Here is a 21,437-nt window from a genome sequence, read left to right as displayed (position 1 = left end):
TTGGATCTTTCAGCAGAAAAAGTTGTCAAAAACTATATTAACAATTTCCCAGACACAAAAAGAGACCTGTATGCACTCAAATGCTTTATAATTTAAAAAAATAAATAAACTGATGTGAGATGGAAATCACAAAAGGAACTGGCCAACTCTTTATGCTTCAGGATTGTGAAACGTATTAGAGAATCAAATGGTGTCCCTCTGGCCCAAAATAAAAAAAGGCTTCACATTTAACAGCATGTGTGAACATGTTCTACAACAACAATTTGTTTTTAGGATTTTTACAAATCTTCTGCATATGTGGCAGTAAGAGTAGAGACGGGTAAACCAGAGGAGCACAATGCACTTTTGCTAAAAGTACCAGAAAATGAAAAGGCAGCTTCATTTTTTAGTGTTAAACCTTTATTCTGTTGACAAAAAGATTTGACAAATTTAAAATTACACAAATGCTTTAAAAAAAGTCTGACAAAAAAGTGAACAAAATCTCACATATAAAGATAAAGGACAGAGTAGGAAACTGCAGGATATAGCAGATACAATATTTACATACTTCAAATAGAAGCTTCCAGAAGCTATACACATAAAAGCGCATTTTTAAAAAAATGTATAGAGGCACAGATTCTGAATATCTTCTTTCAGTGGTTCTCCTTGTCCAGAGACGCTGCCAGCACTCGGCGGTCCATCTGTCCAAGTCTCTGCTTGGACTGATTGGACACCTTCAGCTTCATCTGAACAGCGAAAACAGAGAATGTCACTGCAATGATTCATTTTATTAAATTATACAATCAAAAATCCTTCTGCAATAAGTCAACATGTGCTTTAAGGGCTCACATTAAGTTAAATTCACATTTGGGTCTCTACTGCTTCTAAAAATAATAATAATAAAAAAACAAAAACCCAGCCCAAGTGCTTACAAGCAAACAAAACGAAAACCACCCATACATTTTTTGGGAACAAGTTAATATTTTGGGGTATTTAGAAAAAGAGCTATTTCAAAAATATTCAAAATAAAAAAAGTAGTGAACATGTATCTCTGTTCAAGGAAGCATAATAATGGGTCCTCTTTAAGAAACAATGGTATTAGTGTAATAAATGAAAGCTTGTTTGTACCTGAGAACGTTGGTCACAGGGAGAGTTGGTCTCCTTAAGGATCTGAAGAGGAGAACGACCCTCAGTACCTGGAGGAGAAACACCCCAAAACTTACAAATCTATTTTAAAAAAAAGACAAAAGTCTTCACACTAATTCTTTCCACATTACACACCTTTTTGCTTCAGTTTTCCAGACTTCCCCTTGTTTTCGTTGCCAATGTTCTTTACTGCCACACGGACAGCAAGAGGAGAGGAGCTTCCTTTGTTTCCCTGAACTCCTCTGGATCTCAGCCCAGTGGCACCAAAACCTTTCCCCAACCACTGCGGCTTGAACTCCAGCTGACTGGGGCTCTTCATGTCAAAGGTGGGGCAGCGGATACCTGTACACACAGGCACCTGCTCTGGACTGGGGGCATCTGGTTGCTCTGAGGGAGGCAGAGAAGATTTGGTTTCCTCTGCTTCCTTTGGCTGGACTGTAACAGAGGGAAGGGCGTACGCATGATCCACGCCGTCCACAACTTGGTCCTTTTCCACATTAGGTTCTGAGAAAGCACGACATTCATGGTGAATCTCAGCAAACACCTGAGATGAAGTTGCCCCCTCATGGCATGTTATCAGGCTCATGCTCAGCCTCTTGTGCAACGGGGTCTCCCTGGCTTCTTCTGCCTCCTCCAGGCTAATATTTGCTTCCGTTTCGATCTCCACTGCCACCTGAGGATCCCAGAGAAGCTCAAAGGGACTCGAGTTGCCAACGAACACCTGAGAAGGTTGATCGGGGGTGGCCAAGATGTTCGCGTGTTCGGCAAGAGAGCTATAGTTAGTTGCTCTGCGTGGACTGAGAAGCGGCTCCGTGGAGGCCAGCTCCTCGTCCCCTTGGACCTCATCAACTGGATCACTGTGGTGTTTCTGAGGACCTTCAGGGACTTTGCCTTCAGCCTCGTTGTGGAAGAGCATGCCCAGGCGGCGGGCAAAGGATCCGACGGTTGCTGGGGGAAGAAAAAGCAGAAGTTCAAGTTCAGACCGTTGAGGCTGAGTAAAGGCCAGCAGGAAGTTACTTACCCCTCATGATTTCCCTCACAGGGGTGCGGGTGATGCCAACGGTAGGCGAGCGGGGATCGTTTAGAGCCAGGGGACACTCTCTCTTCACGGCTGCAGCAGAGGTGGACTCCTTTCCACAAACCTAAGAGGTGAAGTAAACTTAGCCAGCACTTACCAGAAGTATTCACACCTTGTCCACATCTGGTTACTTTGAAACAAGAAGTCATAATGTATATAAACTACAAGTGGAGGCATTTATCATAAATATCTTAAAAAGTTTTATTTATTGTCACAATAAATTCCAGTTATTTAAAAAAAAAAAAAAAAAAAAAAAAAAACTATCCAGACTGAGATTTTACCATTTTGTTCACCGTTTGTTCAATTTGACAATAAAGTTATTGTTTGCAGGTCAGTGAAGATATTACAAATGGAATTTTTTCAAGCATGTGTGTCTGTGGGGTTACAATTGCTGTTTCCTAAAAAATAAACAAACAGTTCTCATTGTCACTCATTGCTATCACAATTGTACTACAAAATATCATGAATAAACTTTCAGTACATATCAAATCAATCAATCAATCAACCAAATTTCATTTACACAACATAACATGTTTATGATAACATAAACATAACATAAACTCCTCCCTGGTAAGGCTGCACTATATCATAATTTCTAATAATTGCAACATCAGTGTGTGCAACATTCACATGACAAAGGACTGGTTTGCAGAGCAGTTATTGTTGGTCAAGCTATTCCAAGGGATATGATCCCTTATTTTTCCTGCTAATGAAATATTTAGCCAGGTGGACAGCGTCTCACAGCAGCAAATGCTCAAGGTCACAGAGTGAGAACAAGAGATGTGAGAAAAGAGAAAATATTTCTACCAACATAGCTGTTGCAAAATTTTCTATCATGCAGCCACTTCATCTGAATCAGGTGACCAAATTACCTTTCACAGAGAAATGCTAATGAGCCAATTCAACTCAAGTGTGTTGGGGAACATCCACAACTACAAGTTGCACAACAACAGACTCCAGAGCCTGGAGTTTTAGTGTGAGCTAAACCATTTCATTAGTTTTGTCCTGTTGAAAGCCCCCAGTCTCAAACATTTTGTAGTCTTTTAGCAAACATGACCTCTCATAGCTTTCCTTTTTTCCACTCTTCTCTATGGGCAGATTTATGAAGTGCACAACCAGAAGATATCGCTGATTCTTGAACTTGAGCAATGAATCCTTGTAGCGTTACCATAGGACATTGGTTTGTTTCTTTGATTAAAAGTTCTGCTATTTAGTATAGCCATGACCTGGTAGGTTTGCAGATTTAACAAATCGTCTTCTCAGACTGAACAATACTCTAAGGTTTCAATATTGATATTTGATAGCCTAACTCTGATTTAAACTTCTCCATAACCTTATGTCTGACTTGTTTGCAGAGTCCGTTGGGCTTCATGATGCTGTTAGTTTGTCAGAGACCTTCAAAGAGAAGCTGGATTTAAACTGGGATTACAGGAGCTGAAAAATACATGCACTGCTTTGTGTTGTGTTGGTCTGTGTCAATGAAATGGATTAAAGTGTGTAGTCGAACCAGATAACCAACCTGAATGGGTGTTCGATCAATCCCTGCAGAGGGAGAGCGTGGATCTATTAGATGGCTTACATGCGTCTTCTTGAAGGCTGGTTGTGGTTTTGCATCTGCAGATGCAGCCATCTTGCTTTCACTTGTTCCCATAATGCCTATTAAAGATTACCTGAATCACAGGTGGACAAAAAAGCAAGTTTAACTTCAAAAACAACACAAGAAATATGCAACTGATTAAGAACTGACATGAACCCTGCAAAGTGATCTTAAGTCAACATGTTTCTATCGAATAATATAACAATTTAAAACAAATTTATTTTGCTTACTGGGGATTCTATACAGCCACTGTTCTAAAACAAACAGTGGCTGTATAGCAATAATTGCAGCATACTTGCAATTATTGCTTGGACAAAAGGCAGATGTGGTAAGGACTAATGCAAGTAACAGCAAATTTGTTTGAAAAAAAAAGTGAAGAAAGTAGAAATATTGACAAGGTTCATTTCCCAAAATACACAAAAAGAGAGATTACAAACTGGTCAAGCCCGCGAGTAATAGTAATAGATGTTAAAAATGCTTATTTTTAATATATCAATCACTTAATTGCTGATATACTTAAGAAATTAAATGTTTAAGATTAACAAGCAAGTCAAAAACAACGCAGTTCAGTCAATGAAACGTCAATTAACTTGTTGTTTATCCGTTTTAATGACAAAGCTAAGACAAATATGTAAAGTTTAAGTTTTCAAAGTTTTTCTTTACCTTAGACAAGACAAAGCCAATCGCTGGGCCACACAGACCCTTTCACTTCCAACTTCACCTTCCGATAGGCAGGAAAACATGAGTTTTTAAAAGATTTAAATGGAGGGATTGCGTGCCTTGTTCTTTCAAACGAACCAATAAGAGCACGCTTCCGCTTTGCCACCTCAAGTCCCATTGGCTTAAAGGAAGCCACGTTTGAAATGGGCGTGGTCTATGCGTAACGACGTTTTTGAACGTTAAGCTAAACAGCCTGCGCCAAAGATAAAATATTCGTTAGAAATCTTCGAGAATAACACCCATTTGCATTATTTAAACTCATTTCTTTTCGGAAGAAAAGACATAGAAGAAAAACACGCGGTGTACAGGTCAGTTAAAATAACTAAAAACGTAGTGATATTCAAGCTTAATTTAGAAAATTACATTTTATTGACATATATTTAAAATATATTTCTAAATGATGAATTTCTATGTGAACATTAGTTATTTCAAAATATGTAACTTTTATGGCTTGTAATAAAATGTATGTAAATTTTAATCAAATACAGAAAGAGATGACATTTTCTCTTATTTTTCTCCTGTAAGAGAAAATCAGCAGACAATTTCAACTCTAAAAGCTTCTTCTTGATACCTGCAATGAAAGTTTTTTGCTAATTAAATATCCCGCAAATCTCCCAGTACATCCAAACTGAACCATTCTTAACTTGGTGCATAATTTTCTGTGTGCAAGTATATTTACAGAGCATGTTCTTGTCCATATTTATATAAAAAAAGTACATTATACATTATGTATTGTGTGACTTATTCTGGTATCTCTACAGCTACAAACAGTTGTTAAAATCCCCATCAGAAAAACCCCCATCTTGTGATCTCATGTTTGGAATCAAAGCTTTATTGCTGGATATTAAAGATTGCAATCAGGCTTCAAGTAGCCTGGAAACAATCATAGTGCATCAATTATGTTACAATACATAGTATGGCATACAGGAGTATTTTACAATGAAGCAAAATTAGTTTAAGAGCATTCTAAAAAAGAGAAAAACAGAGGGGAGCCATAACAATCATTCTCATTACGTGTTTTAAATGTTACCCAGTTAATCACAATGAACAGACGCACACACTTGATCATAGCAATAACAGTCCTGCTGGTTGCCAGTTCACTGTCCTGGCAGATCAATGATCACTAAGAATGTACATAATATAAAAACAAAGCTGCAGCACTTTTTGACTTGTGTTTCGTCTCCCAAACTGCATCAACCTTCTGTCTTCAGAGCACTTCTGGGTGAAAAGCAGAACTCGTGGTATTATTACAGCAGCACTTTAGTCACCTAAATCCTAAAGAGTACTTGTAGGTAATGAAGACTGGGGGAGTACTGAGTGTCATAAAACAAACCAACCTAACATTACTCACTACAGAAAATACAAATAATCAACATGCTTGTTGTTTACTTTATTCATCAAAACTTCAAGTAAATAAAAGGAAACCTTTTTAACTCATTTGCTAGAACAACAATATGAGGACTAGCAAATATCTGAAACCCAGCAGCAGCTTGATTGAACTACTGCTGGTTGCTTTTCTCCGGTTGGAGACTGATACTGCATTATAGTACTCGTTTAAAACACACATGAACATCTAGCATCTCTGATGTCACAGTGTCCGCGTCTGCCATTTATATCCGACTATTACCTGCTTTGATTCCCCCCCAAACATCGACCTCCGTTCAGAGCGCATTCACACTCTATGAACTCTAGTCCTCATTCACTTCCACCCTCCACCTCTCTCTGGCTGAAATGAGCCAGCAATGTGTCCAAGTCTCTGCGGTCAGCCGCAGCGTACAAAGAGCTCTCTCCCATCATGCTGAGAGCCATCCGTAGCGTGGACCAGATGTTGTCGGACATCACCGTGGCTGCGGCGCCTCCGGGTCCCCTCGCAGCTCTCGCTCCGTCTCCTGCAGCCTGCCGCTGGAGAGACAGCGCTTCCAGGAAGTGCTCCACAGCCTCTCTGTGGACAAATTATTTATACGCACATATAAGAAAAGACATTATAAGAATCTACACAGGCCATAATTCTTGGATTTTGCATAGTGCTTGCTTGTTTTGCTACAAATTAGGGCGGAACAATATGGCTGAAAAACGCATCACAACATGAGGCTTTTATATCGGTAAATATTGATAATTATTCATTTGTTTTAAATATGTGAAATCCAGCCAAAGTGGTGGAGTGACCTTTTCCTGTTTTATCCACAGTTTTCACTCCACGTTATTCAAGCAGTTAAGAGGGACGGTGAGAAAACCTGAAACTGTTTCTGTGCTAGTTACTCAACAGGCTGTTGCTAGGTAACCAAAGAGTGAGCGAGTTGCTAGGTAACCAAAGAGTGAGCGAGTTGCTAGGTAACCAAAGAGTGAGCGAGTTGCTAGGTAACCAAAGAGTGAGCGAGTTAGTCGATGCCCTGAACTTTGCTTGGCTTGCATTGAGAGGTTGAGCCGCTAAAGTCTTTCCTCTGCCTACATCTCCCAGAATGCTGTGCAGTTCTGGAATTCGGTGAAATTATTGAATATTCTATTATACAAGTTTGATTGAATTTCCCTTAGGGATCAATAAAGTAATTTAAAGTAATAAGGTAATTTTGAATTTGAATGATCTATTGATGTTGATCACTTCTATATAGTAATATAAATCATTGATTTATTGTCCAGACCTATTATTGATACAGAGCAAAATGAAAGTATCAAACATCCAAATGCTGATAGTTCAGAGTTTCTGTATTTTTTTTTATTTGAATTTATTTATAGTTAAATAAGTAGGTATTAATTAAGTTTTTTATTGTTATTTGACAAGATCAGTCTTCCATAAGAAACCTATTAAAATTAATAAAATTATTAGTCTTTAATTAGAAAAACTGTTCAGTAATTATGTTTCAAATTCTACACAGACCCTGAATGAGTAGGGTAGTAACTACAATTACTTATGATTTACTGTAATTAATTCACATCATATAAAGTCTGTATTTATTTCTATAAACTAAAAATCAACTTTAGATGGTTAATTGCAAAGAACTACTGCAGACAGATATGTTTCATGTCATAGATACCAATTTCTTTTCTCCCCCAATTTAAAATAAAAAAAAATTAATGTGCCTTATAATATTGTTTCCTTGTTAGACATTCCTCACCTGTGCGCCCCCAAGTTAACGCAGCTGATTCCCAAGTTGTAGCGACTGCGGACAAAACCTGGCTGCAGTTCCAGAGCTCTCCTGTAGGCGGCCACTGCCTCTTCTGAGCGGCTCCCATTGGCCAGCGTGGCGCCCAGCTTGTTCCACAACAGATAATCCTGATTGTGCCACAAAATAAAAGGAGGTGATGGAGTTATGGAGCGCTCAGGAACAGACATACAGTGGCTGGGATCCCAGCGTTGACCTCTGACCTGTGGGGTAACAGAAAGGGCTGCACTGAAGCAGTCCACCGCCTTGTCGTACTCTCCGCTCAGGTTGAACAAAACTCCCAGACCACATTGCAGCTGGGGGTCCACCTGAGAAGGGTCAGAGTTGGCTGCACGCAGAAACAGATTCTGGACATCGGTGAACAAAGATCTGCGCAGGAAAACAAGAAGAAAAGAGAATAAACAAAAGAGTCACTTCTGTAACATGAGCGCTGAACGTCTTCATTACTCACTCTGGCAACAACGATCCGAACCGCTCCTTCTCCTTTTCTCTTTCCTGACCACCGTCTCTTTGACAGTCCCGCTCGTACTGCTCCCACACAGACTGGTATTTTGGATTGTGCTTCAGCCAGTCGCGTAACGTCTCACAGGCCTGCCTGTGCAGCGACTCGTTTGTGAAACTGACAGCCAGCGCCATCAGCGCAGTCAGGTTGTCCTTTTTCAGCTCTATGCATCTGTTGAGGAAAAGCAGCAAAATAAAGGGAGGAAAGTTACATTAAAAGATCCAACTAACAGAAACTCTCACAGGTCGTCTTTATGACCTGTGAGTCGGTAGCACTTTATGAACAAGTGCTACCGTCTTGTTCATAAAGACCTCTCTCCATAAATGTGGATCAACATAAGACTGGCTACAAGAAAAAGGTATCTTGAAGGGGACCTTTTATGTAAATGTTACACTTTTGCATATTTCTGTACTTCGATTTGAGTCTCAACTGCTTCTAAAAACATCCCAAGTGTTTAAAAAATATCCAGCTGTTTTTTGGCAATAAGTTAATGTTTTAAATTACAAATTACCTCATCTAGTAACCCCAACCAAGCCCAGCCCATTACCCAGCAGAAGTAACCCTATTAGTTTGTATTTATCATTTTTACAAGTATATATATTTTCATCTAGCCTTAATCTAAATTTAACAGTTTAGATTAAGGCTAAACAGACTACTTAAAATAAAACAAATAAAAAAAATCAAGAGAATACATGTTTGCATGTATCTCATTGGACAACTGTATAGCAGACAAAAAATGTCTACCTAAAAGAAAAGGCATAAAAATTAAATACAGTCAACTTGGTCAATTTTGATCGTTTTCCACTATGAATGTGAATAATTTTGCAGTCGAGATTCAATTTTGAAATTATGTTCTGCAATTTCCAGGTCTCACCTGCGGAGGGCGCTGATGGCAGCAAATTCCTGCTCGTTCTCTGCTTGGCAGGTTCCCAGATATTGCCAAGCCTGCAATAAAACAAATACATTTTTTAATTTCTCCTCCTTTGCTTATACAGGGCTGCTACAAAAGATGCTTTCAGATTTGGGGATATTTAGTTACCTTAAGTTTAATAACACTCAGTTATTAGAACTTAATTAATAACTTAATTTGATAACACTCGGTATGTTATTAAACTTAATAACATTTGCAATGTTATTAAACTTAAAAATGGTCAGACAGAAATATTTCATAGAAATACAGACTATTTAAATTAAAGTTTGTTTTTAAAAAAATTTGTAAAAATGAAAAAAAAAAAAGGAGTTTCAATCCTCCCTTTCCTTCGCCTTGAGTTACAAACCAAAAGTATTGAAATTTAATTTTCTTCCAAATATATACGAAAGCAAGGCAATCTTTGTTTTTAATCAAAAACATAAAATTAGATTTGGAAAATCAACAAATCCAATGCTAAACTTTTCTAGACCACTTAGGTTTGTTTATTAAGAACTGAAAAAAATATATAACCAAAAATATTCTTAATCATTTTATCTACATCTGAGTAAAATTAGGTACAAAAAAATAATTTTGTAGGTAATTTTTAGTAACTTTCTTGTGGATTAAAGAGTTTAACATGGCCGCTGCTGCCGTCTCACCAGCTGGTTGTCTGGTTCCTTCTGGACGGCGCTTTCAAAGAAGCGCACAGCTCCCGGGATGTCGCCTGCCTCCATCCTCTTCAGTCCTTCTGAGAAAGGGTCAGGGTGGGACAAGCAGGGGTTGTCCTCCTCAAACTGATAGCCCTGTCAGAAACACAACCAGGAAAACTCAGAAATGCTCCAGGTAGAGAAATGAATGGGACTCATTGCAGCTTGGTTACCTTGTCGTAAGAGGAGCTGAGCAGCTGGTCGTAGTCGGACAACCAGGGATGGCTTTCTGCATCTCTCTTTGCCATCTCCTCCCACTCCTGCTGCAGCTTCTCCCAGAAATCAACGTCACTCTGGCAAAATCAACACACACTGTTAATGCCTGCTAAGTTCACATCAGACATGTTTGAGTTTCTAATTTTAAAGGAAAAGGATCAGCGCATTCAGTGAGTTTTAGAGTCATGCATCTGGAAGAGATGAATCAATTTCAGCCCTGATTGGTGACTGCCAGGTCTGAAATTCAAAAGTCCAATCTTTTTCTAATTGGTGAACATGTCACTTTTAAAGGCATAAGGTCACAATGACTGTGGATCAGAAGATGCATTTCAATCAAAAATGTGAGCAAAACTTTGTCAATATTATGCTAATGTCTAAACAAAATAACATTTTTCAATTGGAGTGTTTCCCATTATCCAAGAAACAATTAAAATCACACGTGAATAAGCTTGTTTATGTGATAGGTTATTAAAAAACACGCCGTGTCATCCTCATCCACTTCGCCCCATTGTCTTCTTCATAGTTTGCGCCAATAGTAACATGGGATTGTTGATTATGTGGCTCGTGTGACATGAACAAAAAATTTACATTGTAGTTTTGTGAACTACACCAATTTCAATTGAAAAAATAAAAACATTATTCAACATCAAAACTTTTAAGTAATTTATTTTTGAAATGTCAAATTGTGCCATTATGTGGTCAAAGGAAACAGCTGCTGAGGCTAAGAGAGAAACCGAGACTCCCAGGAGATAACAGGAACTCTAGATGGAAACCAGAATTTCCACTCTCCTTTCTTCTGAAAATGTAAAATCCTAACATGTTATATTTCTCAAAATATTTTAAACATTTAAAATTTTGACCCTTTAAAGGTAAGAATGTGGACATAGCTTCAATCTGGATGGAAAAGAAACCTCCTAACCACCTACAATCCTAAATAAAATCAATAAAATAAATTTAAGAGTACTTGATCTTTATCATTATTATGTCCTGCAATATGGAAATGATGGTTTTAATGCATTTATATTAATGTCAGATAAAAAATAAGAAAAAGATTACAAATGAAAAACATATCGCTGTTAGAAAGATGAAGATTTTCTCATCTTATTCTTGGTTTAAATCCTCGACCTGTCAGAAGACGGTGTCTCCAGCAGCTTCCCTCTCAATTAAACCACTGGATTTCCATTCGGATTTTCCACTCTCACATTCTTCCCGTACCTCCACTGCAGCTTTGGCTTGTTGGAAGTCTGGTCCCGACGTGGTGAACTCGTCCACCCAGGCTTCAGCTGACTCCTGTGACACCTGGATAGCAACGAAGAGCAACGACAATAGGTGGCACGAGTCTGCAGGTGCTGTGGCTAAGAAAACTGTTACAGGAACGAAGGATGGCGACGTTTAAAAACAGGACAGAAAAGAGTCGGGAGGTGAGTGTAAAGGAAGCAAAGATGACAGCAAAATAGACACAAGAAACAATTTCTAGTTGTTTTGCACCTTCCTAATAAACTAATATCTATCAGACATTTAATGGCAAGGTTACTGAATGCTTAATGCGTCCTTAAATTAAAAAATAAAACATTTTTTTAATAAAATAAGCCTTCTGTTGCCACGACCACAGAGGTCCTACCTGCCTGACGACTTTGGCCCACTGCTCTGCTTGTTTAGCTTTAACTTTGTCAATCCTTTGATTCGTCTCTGCAGGTTCCAAAGGAAGACTCCCTCCCCCCGTCTCCGCCAGGAACTATGACAAGGGTGACGGGGGGAGGCAGGGGCAAACGGATGCATGTTTCGAGGGGCAGGAAGCAGTTTGTGGGCAGTTTTTTATATTTTGGGGAGGAGAGGAAGGGTGAATAAGCATCAAGTTTGAGTAGTACAGGTAATTAATTAACAAGCGGTAGTTGTTAATTGAAGGAACGGCATGCCAGGATTTTAAGGGAAGGTTAAAAAATGGGAAAAATGTATTTAAGTTATGTCATGGAAAATGGTACAGTCAAAGCAACAGCAGGACTGACATATAAACCATTATTTTTGAAATTCAGTATTAATACAAAAAGCAAAATGTAGCTTGAACGTACAAATAATGAGAATAATTACTGATATGACCTGAGATGGTAAAAACAAAGATGATTTTTAAAATTTGCACAGAGTTTAAGACACACTTTCTTATTGAGCCCAGTAAGAAATTAAAGACCAGTAAACTTAATTCTTACTAAAGTTCTCTATTTATGTCGACACATAGTTGTCAAAGTTGGTTCATTAAGGGTTATAGGTTATTTTTTATGAGTTGAACTTAACGAGGCAGAAAAATTGATAGTTTGAACTGCTGGATTCAACTGCTATTAAATTAATTACAAGTTTTTAATGTAGTATTATTCATGATTCATGCAAAGTTTTGCAAAAATATGCCGTTAAGCATAAAATAAAACAAATCTATGCCTGGATAATCATCTCTAAAACCCCCCACCTTGCTCTGTGTGGAGAAAATGTGGTTGTAAAATCCAAATTTATGAAGATGATCTGTAAATATGTTTGCTGTTAGAAGGATAAATCAAAACGTTTTCAAAACAAAATATCAGATTCCAAGTAGAATTTCTAAAATAGTCTATTTTACATGAAGTATTAGTACATAACACAGCCGGTGCTTTACAGGTTACTTAAAGTATCTTAAATTCTCCAGTAGTCAGTGAAAAGTACCATGTCAGATTCCAGGACAATAAAATTAAAATATTTGTAACTTCCAAGTAGGTTTTGGAAAGTAACTTCTAAAATTTTGGAAAACAATCTATAAATTCAGAGAAAACTCCAGAAAGCAACCTAGAAGTAAGAAAAAAAAAAAAGGGAGTAAATTCAGTTAAAGTTTTTTAACGTAGTGTTTTGGAAGTAACAGCAAGTGGTTTCTGGACGGTAAGTCAACAACAAAACACTTGTCTTTTCCAGCAGCCATCGAACTAAAGCAGTAAAACCAGCTGACCAAATCTGCTGGGAGTTGCACCTGGGTTGCTAGGTAACGGGCTGGCTCGGCTGTGGTTGCTAGGTAACGGCACAGTGCCCGTTGATTGTGACTCAAGAATGGAGAGGTTTTTGAAACGGCTCATTTCCAAATGTGAATTTTTTTCGTATTTCAAGTTCCCTAATGAAAACGGAAAGTTGTGCAAACACAAGCACTGAGCTTCAAAAAGTAACCAGGACGTCCTACAAATTATGGGCTGTGTTATGGAAAGATAAAATGTTGGACTGTGTATTGATTCCCCCCTCTTACTGTTGAATGTAATTTTTCCCCTTTCTGGTTTGCTACTAATTTTGTTTTCTTGGCATGAGCGGTACACGGCACTATCGTGATCTTTAGCAGAAACCAAAAATCAGACGTCTCCTTGCAGCAACTGTAGTAAAACCAAGGACAGAGGAAATATTGAGTCAACTGGGACACAAACTGAGCTTTGCTGCACACATACAGAAAACAAAGATATGAAGCAGACATTCATATCTATAAAACAAATTTAATCTCCAAAGTTGTGCAGCCTTGAGATTCTTGTTACAGGGAGACTTGTGGGTTTATTTGGTTTGATTTGTGGAAAATATTACATCGATGAGTCACAAGACAAAACCTACACTGTGCAAAAATGAACCAATTTGCTTCCCTGATATGTTCCCAGTTTAAAACCATTCCCTCCTCAGTGGGAAGTGACTCATACCTGGTTGAGGTTGGAGGCCCAGTTCTGAGCCTCCTCGGCCTGAACTTTATCTGTGAGCTGTTTGTCTGTTCTGCTCTCCACTGTCACACTTCCCTCGCCAATCTGCCTAATGAATCGCAGGAACTACACAACAACAAAACAAAATAAATAAACAAACAAAAGTTGTGTTTACCATTTCTGACGAGTCAGGCTTTTGCCAATACAATGACTTGAACAAAGCAAAGTAAAACTTGACTATGCTCATGACACAGTTACAAAGATCCATACAACGAAATGCAAAAGAAATAGAGAAAGAGTTTGGTGACGGATGTTGGAGAAAGAATGACGATCTCAAAGACTGAGCACAGAGACAAGCTGCCCACCTCTGTATTTTGCAACTTGGGGTCATCGACCTTAGCAACAAGCTCATTGGCTGTCTGCCTCAGCTCGTCTCCAGCTTGATACTCTCTTGTCCTGTCAGATAAAAAAGAAAACATATAAAAAGCATCAACATAACTTGGGCTGGAGGTTCAGTGAAAAGCAAGAGTTAAATTTCTTTGCGGTTCTGAAAGCTGTTTAAAATGATCCCAGGCTGAAGACAAAGAACAGCGTTGTTGCTTGATAAATGAGGCCATCGAAGGCCAAGGCTCACATCCTTCACTGCAGCTTTTATTCGTGTTTAATTGCCTTTTGCAAGATGTTTGTCAAACAGGAACATATTTAGGAAAAAACAGTCGGCGAAAAGTTAGAGGAATGAAATTTCAATAGACACATTCACCTGACAACACGTCAATGTTTCAAGGTTTAGCTATGAATGTCTATCATTTAGAAAAGCCGTTTATTGCTTGAATAGACTCAAAGCAGAGCCTGCTCTCACCATTCAGTCTCCTTGTCCCCAAGGTCTCCGAGCCACAGCTTCTCCTCAGACTGCTCCAGATACTCCTCCGCCCAGCGCCCGGGATCTGCACCAGAAACAGGAAGACATGCCGTTTGTAAACAGCATCACGTCTGAAACAAATATACATCATGTAGGTGATATGAAAACATTAGGAAATAAAATTAAGTTCCTGATCTGTTTTAACCCGCCTTTGTTCACCACCTTATTTGCCTCTATGGCGGTTTATTCTCTGTTGGGCTTAGAGTCTAAATCAAGAAATTTTAATTATTCTGAATTAATCTGAATAAAGTAAACTCATCAAGATTTTTTTGTTTTATTTTTATAATCTATGATTAAAATCTGGTTTTAGGTTTGTTGCTTTTATCTGGAAAGCACAATTTCCAATTTCAGTATTATCAAACAATTTAACGACAAGCGAAGAGTTGATCAAATGTGTCTTATTAGCAACCCCCTTGAGGCACAGGGTTTGTTTATTTTATAAATAACCACTATATGATCGCCCTGTTTTCTGCAGATACTGTTGGGCTGATGTTAATCACCAACTTGATTTATTTCTCTTGACAGAATAACACTCCCACGGTCTTAAACTTCTCCACAACTCTTTCTCCTGGTCCTGTCTGATGTGTTCCTTGGTCTTCATGATGCTGTTCATTCAGGTTAAATTACACACACATGGACTCCATAAACCAATTGTGTCACATATGAAGGTAGTCATTTAGTTTAAGTTACATGTATAATATGTAACTTAATGAAGGCATCTGCTTGTTTTCTGATTTTTATTTGCAAAAAAACATGAATCAGTTTCATTTTACTTCATTATTATTTTACACATTTTACCAGTGCAGAATATAAAACCCAATAAAATCCACAAAGTTTATGGTTTCAATTTGGATGAATGTGAAAACGTTGAAGTTTTGAAAGTCAATGTTTGCCTGATTTGATCACTGTGCTCCAATTAAAAACAGAAGGCATGGCAAACTGATGACAACACAGAAAGCTGTATTGCATATCCAGCGTTGCATGAGAGCCCTGAGTGAGACAAACTCAGATTACCTGCAGCCTCAGCGATAAATTCTCTCGTCCAATCAGCATCTGCTGCTTCACCCAGAGCATTTGTGGCAGCAGAGTCTGAGCCGGAGACGAACTCTGCTGCCCAGTCGCCTGAGAGGGCCAACGCTGCCACATCTGGTGCTACGAAGGAGAAAAAAAAAAAACATTTATATTTCTCAAAGAGGTTTGAATTAACTTCACACCGTACCTACAGAAATAACCAGGGCGAGACAACATGGCTGAAAAATAATCACAATATAAATGTTTATTAGTCAATAATGTAATTATTGATTTTTTTTTTGTTTTAAATATCTGAAGTATTGCCAAACTGGAGGCATAACCTCCTGTTTTATCCAGATTTTTCACTTAATGACATTGTTTTTCATTTTTAAGCAGTTATGAGGCATGATGGCAAAGTTTTAGGTTACTTTTGCAACCCCGGTTCTCTGAGTAGAATGAGTGAGTGTCTCACTGTGGGAACGCCCTGAGCTGTCAGTTACAAAGTTCATGGAAACGTGATGTCACTCTGAATTGATTTATTGTCCAGCCTTAGGAATGACCTGCAGTGGTCTAGTACCTCTCTGTGGAGCTTGTCTGTAGCTCTGCTGGTCAATCTGCTGCATTTCCTCTAAGAGCTGACCCATGTCAAATGTGTGTGCGGGTCGAGGGGGAGCCTGCAGGAACTCATTCACAAGCTGGAGGACAAAGTAGACAAAAAGTCAAGAATATGTAAACAAAAACGTGTGGAATTGTTCATTGGGAAAAAGAAAAAAGAAATCCAACATTAACCTCTTCCTCTGTTGCAATCTCGATAGGAGTGGGGGCAATCTGAGAGCAAAGAAAATGAGTTTTACAGTGAAAACCAAATGTGGCGGATTTAAATTAAGCTGAGATCAAATGACAAAACTGTAGAAAACTCACTGTGGGTGTGGAGCGGTGCCGCCATGCCCCATCTTCCTTGGTCATGTGACCGGTCAACTTCATGAGGGGATTGGCTCCCCCGCATTCTGCCTCCACCAGCTCCCGCATCGCCATGGCAACACAAGGATGAGGCAACGCCAGCCAAATCCCCTAAAAGCTGGAGAGAGAATTAGGATGATTTTACCTGATCGGAGGTAAAATATCAATGTTTTTACTGCTAATAGAGTTTAACTTACAGACATTTAAACACCTGGATGATGTTTGCCCCAGCAGATTTAATCTGCAGTGTTTTCCCAAAACTGTTCAAACCCCAGGCAGGTTTAGAAATACATTATCAATCAACCAATAACAAGTTTGATTTTAATGAGAAATTAGATAGAAATCTCTCAACAGAAAACAAATATCACAGGAGAATCAAATATAAAACAACAACAAAATCACCAACTCTTTCTATTTACGTTTCATTAAAGGAATGCCAGGCTGGAAAGTATTCATACCCTACACAATGCAGGGTTTCCTTCATTGTATTGTAAGCCTTGTGGGCCACCAGGCTTAGCACAGTTAATTTATCTTAGTTTTTTATTATTATTGTTATTATTGCCTTTTTTAAGACTTTATAGATGTGTTTAGGCATTAATCTTTCACTCTTCCAAAAATGCATAACTATCAAGTAATATTTTCAATATTTTCCTGTCAACTTTAAACATTTTTATGATTTCTTCTGTTACTTAATCTAGCTAATTTTGATCTACGTCTGAGTGAAAGGAGCACCTCTACAAACAGTCCACCATTGACACGCAGCACTGAGAAATGCAGCTTGTTGAGGGATGAGCTATCCTTTGTGCACTTTTTCATCATTAATGTTTTTCAGAAAGAAGTTAAGTAATGTTTTTCACAGCGGACAGAGCAGGCGAAGCCAAATCTGGAGGCTCTTGTCACATCAACTAATTCAAAGCCCATCTGCTGTTATACATGACATTCTCTGGCCTTCTGTGAGCCATTAATAATGAGGACACGGAGGCCCGGCAGGCACTGGGCCTGGCTGCATATTTCAGCTACTGTCACATCATTTTGAGCTTTTAATGCCACTGTAATCTCTACAATCAGGAAAAAAAAAATTGCATTTGTGAAAATAACAATGACTGGTAATACGCATTTGATAGAAAAAAACAGTTTCCAATAGATATGAACCAAGAAATCACCCATCAACAAAATATGGTAAATTTTAGACAAATGATTCTGACATTTCTTTTTGATCAGCTGATTATTTAAATAAATAATATTGAATTAGTAAAACTAACAGTGAAGATTGTTACTGTTTGTTTTTAATCTTGTGTTTTAAGATACTTCATGATGTCCTTTTGTAATGCTTGCAAAATGTTAAAATTGTTGAGTGGGTTGATTTGAATTTTGTGCTTTGGTTTTGTTTGTGTCTTAATGTGTTTTATTAGCTCTTTTCTGTCTAAGGTTTGTAAAAGTATGACTCCCATATAATGTTTGTGTTGTGGACCCTGGGAGGAATCGTCTCTACCATCGTAGAAAACAAATGGGATTCTTAAGCAAAACCACTCTATGCTGTCATCGTGTGAATGTCAGTAAGTGGTCTTCAAATAAAATTAAACTAAGCAAAAGAGGCTTAAAAAGACATTTAAAAGTAAAATGTCTTTCTGTGACCGTGGCAACAGTTCATTCAGGTTACAAGACAGAAAAACATGAAGGTCAAACAGCTTAATGCAATAAATGATAATGTTGTTTTGAGACAATTTTAAAGTAATGGCAAGAACTCATTTTTATTTAAATTCTAATGAACATATAATACAGGAAGATATTTTAAATATCCACAAATAAATAAACAGAAACAACAAATTATAAATTATTAAGTTTCTGTAAACAAGATTTGTCCTTCAAAATAAAACAAGCATAAACCAAAGCACCAGACTGACTTTTGTCATCCAGTTTTTGACAGAAAGAAAGAAGAGAAAAATGACAAATTGTGCAAATTGAAATTATTGACATTTTATTTCCAACTTATTATGCTATTAATTGACTCATTGCGATAGGCCAACTTAGGATCTACATTTTTACTGAGCTAATGGCTGGTATAAGACTCTAAATTATGTAATCACCTGGTCTTACATAGGGACTGCTTTCTGACATATGGTGTGATTTCACATCTCCCTGGTAAAATAAGTAATGAGTGATCATAGCAAGAATATTTGATTTTCTTTCTTAGTATTTCAGTTCTTAGAGAAATTAGAAATCAGCAGCGAGATTCTGATTAGTACATTTCTAGTTTTATAACTCAGTTAATCCAAACTTTTTGTCACATGGGTCAAAATTGTAGAGTCAAAAGTACTTGCAGGCCAAACTTTTAACAGGATTTTGCATGTTTGCTGTATTAAAAGAAATGCATCTAGTTTTAAAAAAAATGTCTTGAAAACTAGACATTTTTTTTGTTGACAGATTTGACGTTCTGTCAAATCACTTTGACAGAACGTGATTTAGGTCACTTTCTGTCAAATTGCTTATTTATGTAACCAAGTTTAACAAATTAAATTAAAGCTGATTTGGATGCAATATAGTTCCCTTTTCAGTAAAAGTCTGAGCACAGACATGGTTCTATTTATTATAAAATGACAAATACTTTGTGCTGTTGTAAGAAAATTATGTTGGTTTTAATTTTACCTTTATTACAAATAAAAAGCCAAGACCCTCTGACGGCTGTGTCAGATCTGTACCACTGTTGAATTGCAGTCCAAGGGCCACAAATGGCCCTCAGGCCACACTTTGTAGCAAATGAATGTGTATAAAAAAGTACACTGCAGTTTAGATAAATTTATGGCTACACAGATGACAGAAATGTGTCTCATCCTGACCTACTCCAAATCCCCAACCTTTCTAGGGACACAACGGAGCTACAATTTTCATAATGAAATGTGCGGAAGTGTAATTTAATTCCCCTTCTATTCCATAAAAGTGAAACCTCTTTTCTTCCTCTCAACTAAAACCACCACAGAGCATTGCTCTGTAGGTAGACAATTCGTTGCAGAGTGCAGTTTACTAAATGATTCACACAGCTGCTGCATTATGATTAGGGTCAAAGTAAGAGGATTAGACAAAGATATTAATGCTCACATTATCACAGATAGGCCACTGTGACACCTGTTTACACACAGCACTCAGTTTTTGTTATACAAACCCTACTTTTACACGCAATCTACGTAAAAGACCCAGAAAATGCTGAACTGTGCACACCTGGCAGCATTCAGGAACGTTAAAGTGTTGCTACCTGAAGCTAACTGTAGCTACAGACCCAAACAGCAACATTGATACTCATGTTTATCCCATTATTTACCCAACAAGCAGCTAATAACACAACAAAAAATAACAGATATGAACTATAACAGGCCGCTTGCTTTTTGCTAACAAGCTAGCTTCAGAGGGCCAAGAGAATCGATCATTCCTGCGGTGTTCACCCCGAGGAGGAGCGCGAGCAGACGGGTAGCGTGTTGTTCATCTCACCGCCGACAGCTCCGGGTGAAGCCCAACGAGAGCAGCTCCGCTCCGGGATATCTCTCCACGTCCTGTACGTCTCTTGCTTACACGCCGACAAAAGAGGGAAGTCCTCCAGCAACCGTCAGGCAGCGACTGCTGCTGCGTGTTCTTGGCGCCCCTTCTTTATTTACCTTCCTCCTCCATGACCCGCAAAGCCATTGACCGAGCGCCTGGAGAGAGACTAGCGACGTAACGTACATGCGTATTCTTCAAAAGTTTTACGCAGAATGGTGTCAGAGAGGGAAAAGAACGTAAGTTTACGTAAAATATGCGGTGAACGAAACAAAGTCCTGAAACGAGCATGACACAAAAACACATTGGATAGTATGAAACTCAGTAACGAAGAAAATTTTTTAGATAGATAGATAGATAGAATAGATAGATGGATAGATAGATAGATAGATAGATAGATAGATAGATAGATAGATAGATAGATAGATAGATAGATAGATAGATAGATAGATAGATAGATAGATAGATAGATAGATAGATAGATAGATAGATATGGTTTTACATAATAATAGCAATATATTCAATTTATATGTAAATTGTTTATTTTTAGGACACACAAAGACGTTTAAAATAAATAAATAAAAATGCTGCATAGATCTGTTAAGCTTGGGAAAGTATTACAAGACCACTATTTTTCAACACAAACTGAATCCAAGGAATGTAAAACTAATATGCAAAAAGGAAGTTATATATCAACTCAGTGTCAAAATACTAACAGGTTGTCTGCATGGGCGTAAAGTTATCCCAGATGGACAGGAAGACTGGATCTTCCGTGACAAATCTACCTTTGAGTGTAAGGAAGCACAATGTGCCAAAAATGAAAAAGGCCGAGGCTGTGATAAATCTAGAATCCCGGAATGCAGCATAGCGGATTCAGTCTACATGTCATGGGTTATTTGAACCTGTTTGAAGGTATGACTAAAGCAGATGTATAGGGTTACATTACTGTTTTACTGAACTATTCGGAGCTCAATTAACTAAGTATTCTCTTCATATTGCCTTACATAATTATTCATTTCCCTTAAAGCTGCAGCAGCAACTTTTATAAACAATATATTTTTTACATATTTGTTGAAACTGTCACCATGTTATGACAGTATGAAATATATTTGTATTATTTATCTTTAGGACACTCAAAGACACTTAAAATAAATAAATTAAAAAATAAACACACACACACAATCTATCTATCTATCTATCTATCTATCTATCTATCTATCTATCTATCTATCTATCTATCTATCTATCTATCTATCTATCTATCTATCTATCTATCTATCTATGTGAAAAAACAGTTCTTCTGCCTTCTCCCAATTATTG

General features: G+C 37.9%; 2 protein-coding genes across 4 annotated transcripts; both read right to left on the bottom strand.

Annotated features, from left to right (window-relative positions):
• Positions 1 to 396: 396 nt before the first annotated feature.
• cdca3 (cell division cycle associated 3) lies at positions 397 to 4,550 on the bottom strand. Its single transcript, XM_055047442.1, has 6 exons — positions 4,464 to 4,550; positions 3,723 to 3,873; positions 2,147 to 2,267; positions 1,261 to 2,073; positions 1,108 to 1,175; positions 397 to 725 (listed from the first exon to the last, which is right to left on the bottom strand). The coding sequence occupies exons 2-6, from the start codon at positions 3,852 to 3,854 to the stop codon at positions 633 to 635; spliced, it is 1,227 nt and encodes a 408-aa protein (XP_054903417.1). The 5' UTR covers positions 3,855 to 3,873; positions 4,464 to 4,550; the 3' UTR covers positions 397 to 632.
• A 781-nt stretch (positions 4,551 to 5,331) lies between these two features.
• On the bottom strand, positions 5,332 to 20,286 carry pex5 (peroxisomal biogenesis factor 5). 3 transcript variants are annotated; one of them, XM_055047878.1, is made up of 17 exons: positions 20,073 to 20,286; positions 16,551 to 16,707; positions 16,419 to 16,457; positions 16,207 to 16,324; positions 15,633 to 15,770; positions 14,559 to 14,643; positions 14,065 to 14,155; positions 13,703 to 13,825; positions 11,638 to 11,751; positions 11,232 to 11,315; positions 9,974 to 10,093; positions 9,753 to 9,896; positions 9,058 to 9,128; positions 8,133 to 8,354; positions 7,885 to 8,050; positions 7,634 to 7,791; positions 5,332 to 6,462 (listed from the first exon to the last, which is right to left on the bottom strand). In XM_055047878.1, the coding sequence occupies exons 2-17, from the start codon at positions 16,662 to 16,664 to the stop codon at positions 6,216 to 6,218; spliced, it is 2,034 nt and encodes a 677-aa protein (XP_054903853.1). In that variant the 5' UTR covers positions 16,665 to 16,707; positions 20,073 to 20,286; the 3' UTR covers positions 5,332 to 6,215. The 3 variants fall into 3 exon arrangements, with proteins under 3 accessions (XP_054903853.1, XP_054903854.1, XP_054903855.1); XM_055047879.1 differs by lacking the exon at positions 11,638 to 11,751; XM_055047880.1 differs by lacking the exons at positions 11,638 to 11,751; positions 13,703 to 13,825.
• Positions 20,287 to 21,437: the final 1,151 nt, after the last annotated feature.

The sequence above is a fragment of the Poeciliopsis prolifica genome, unplaced genomic scaffold (genome assembly GCF_027474105.1).
Source record: "Poeciliopsis prolifica strain line A6 unplaced genomic scaffold, Auburn_PproV2 SCAFFOLD026, whole genome shotgun sequence".
Lineage (NCBI taxonomy): Eukaryota > Metazoa > Chordata > Actinopteri > Cyprinodontiformes > Poeciliidae > Poeciliopsis > Poeciliopsis prolifica.
This window is presented reverse-complemented; position numbering and strand designations above follow the sequence as displayed.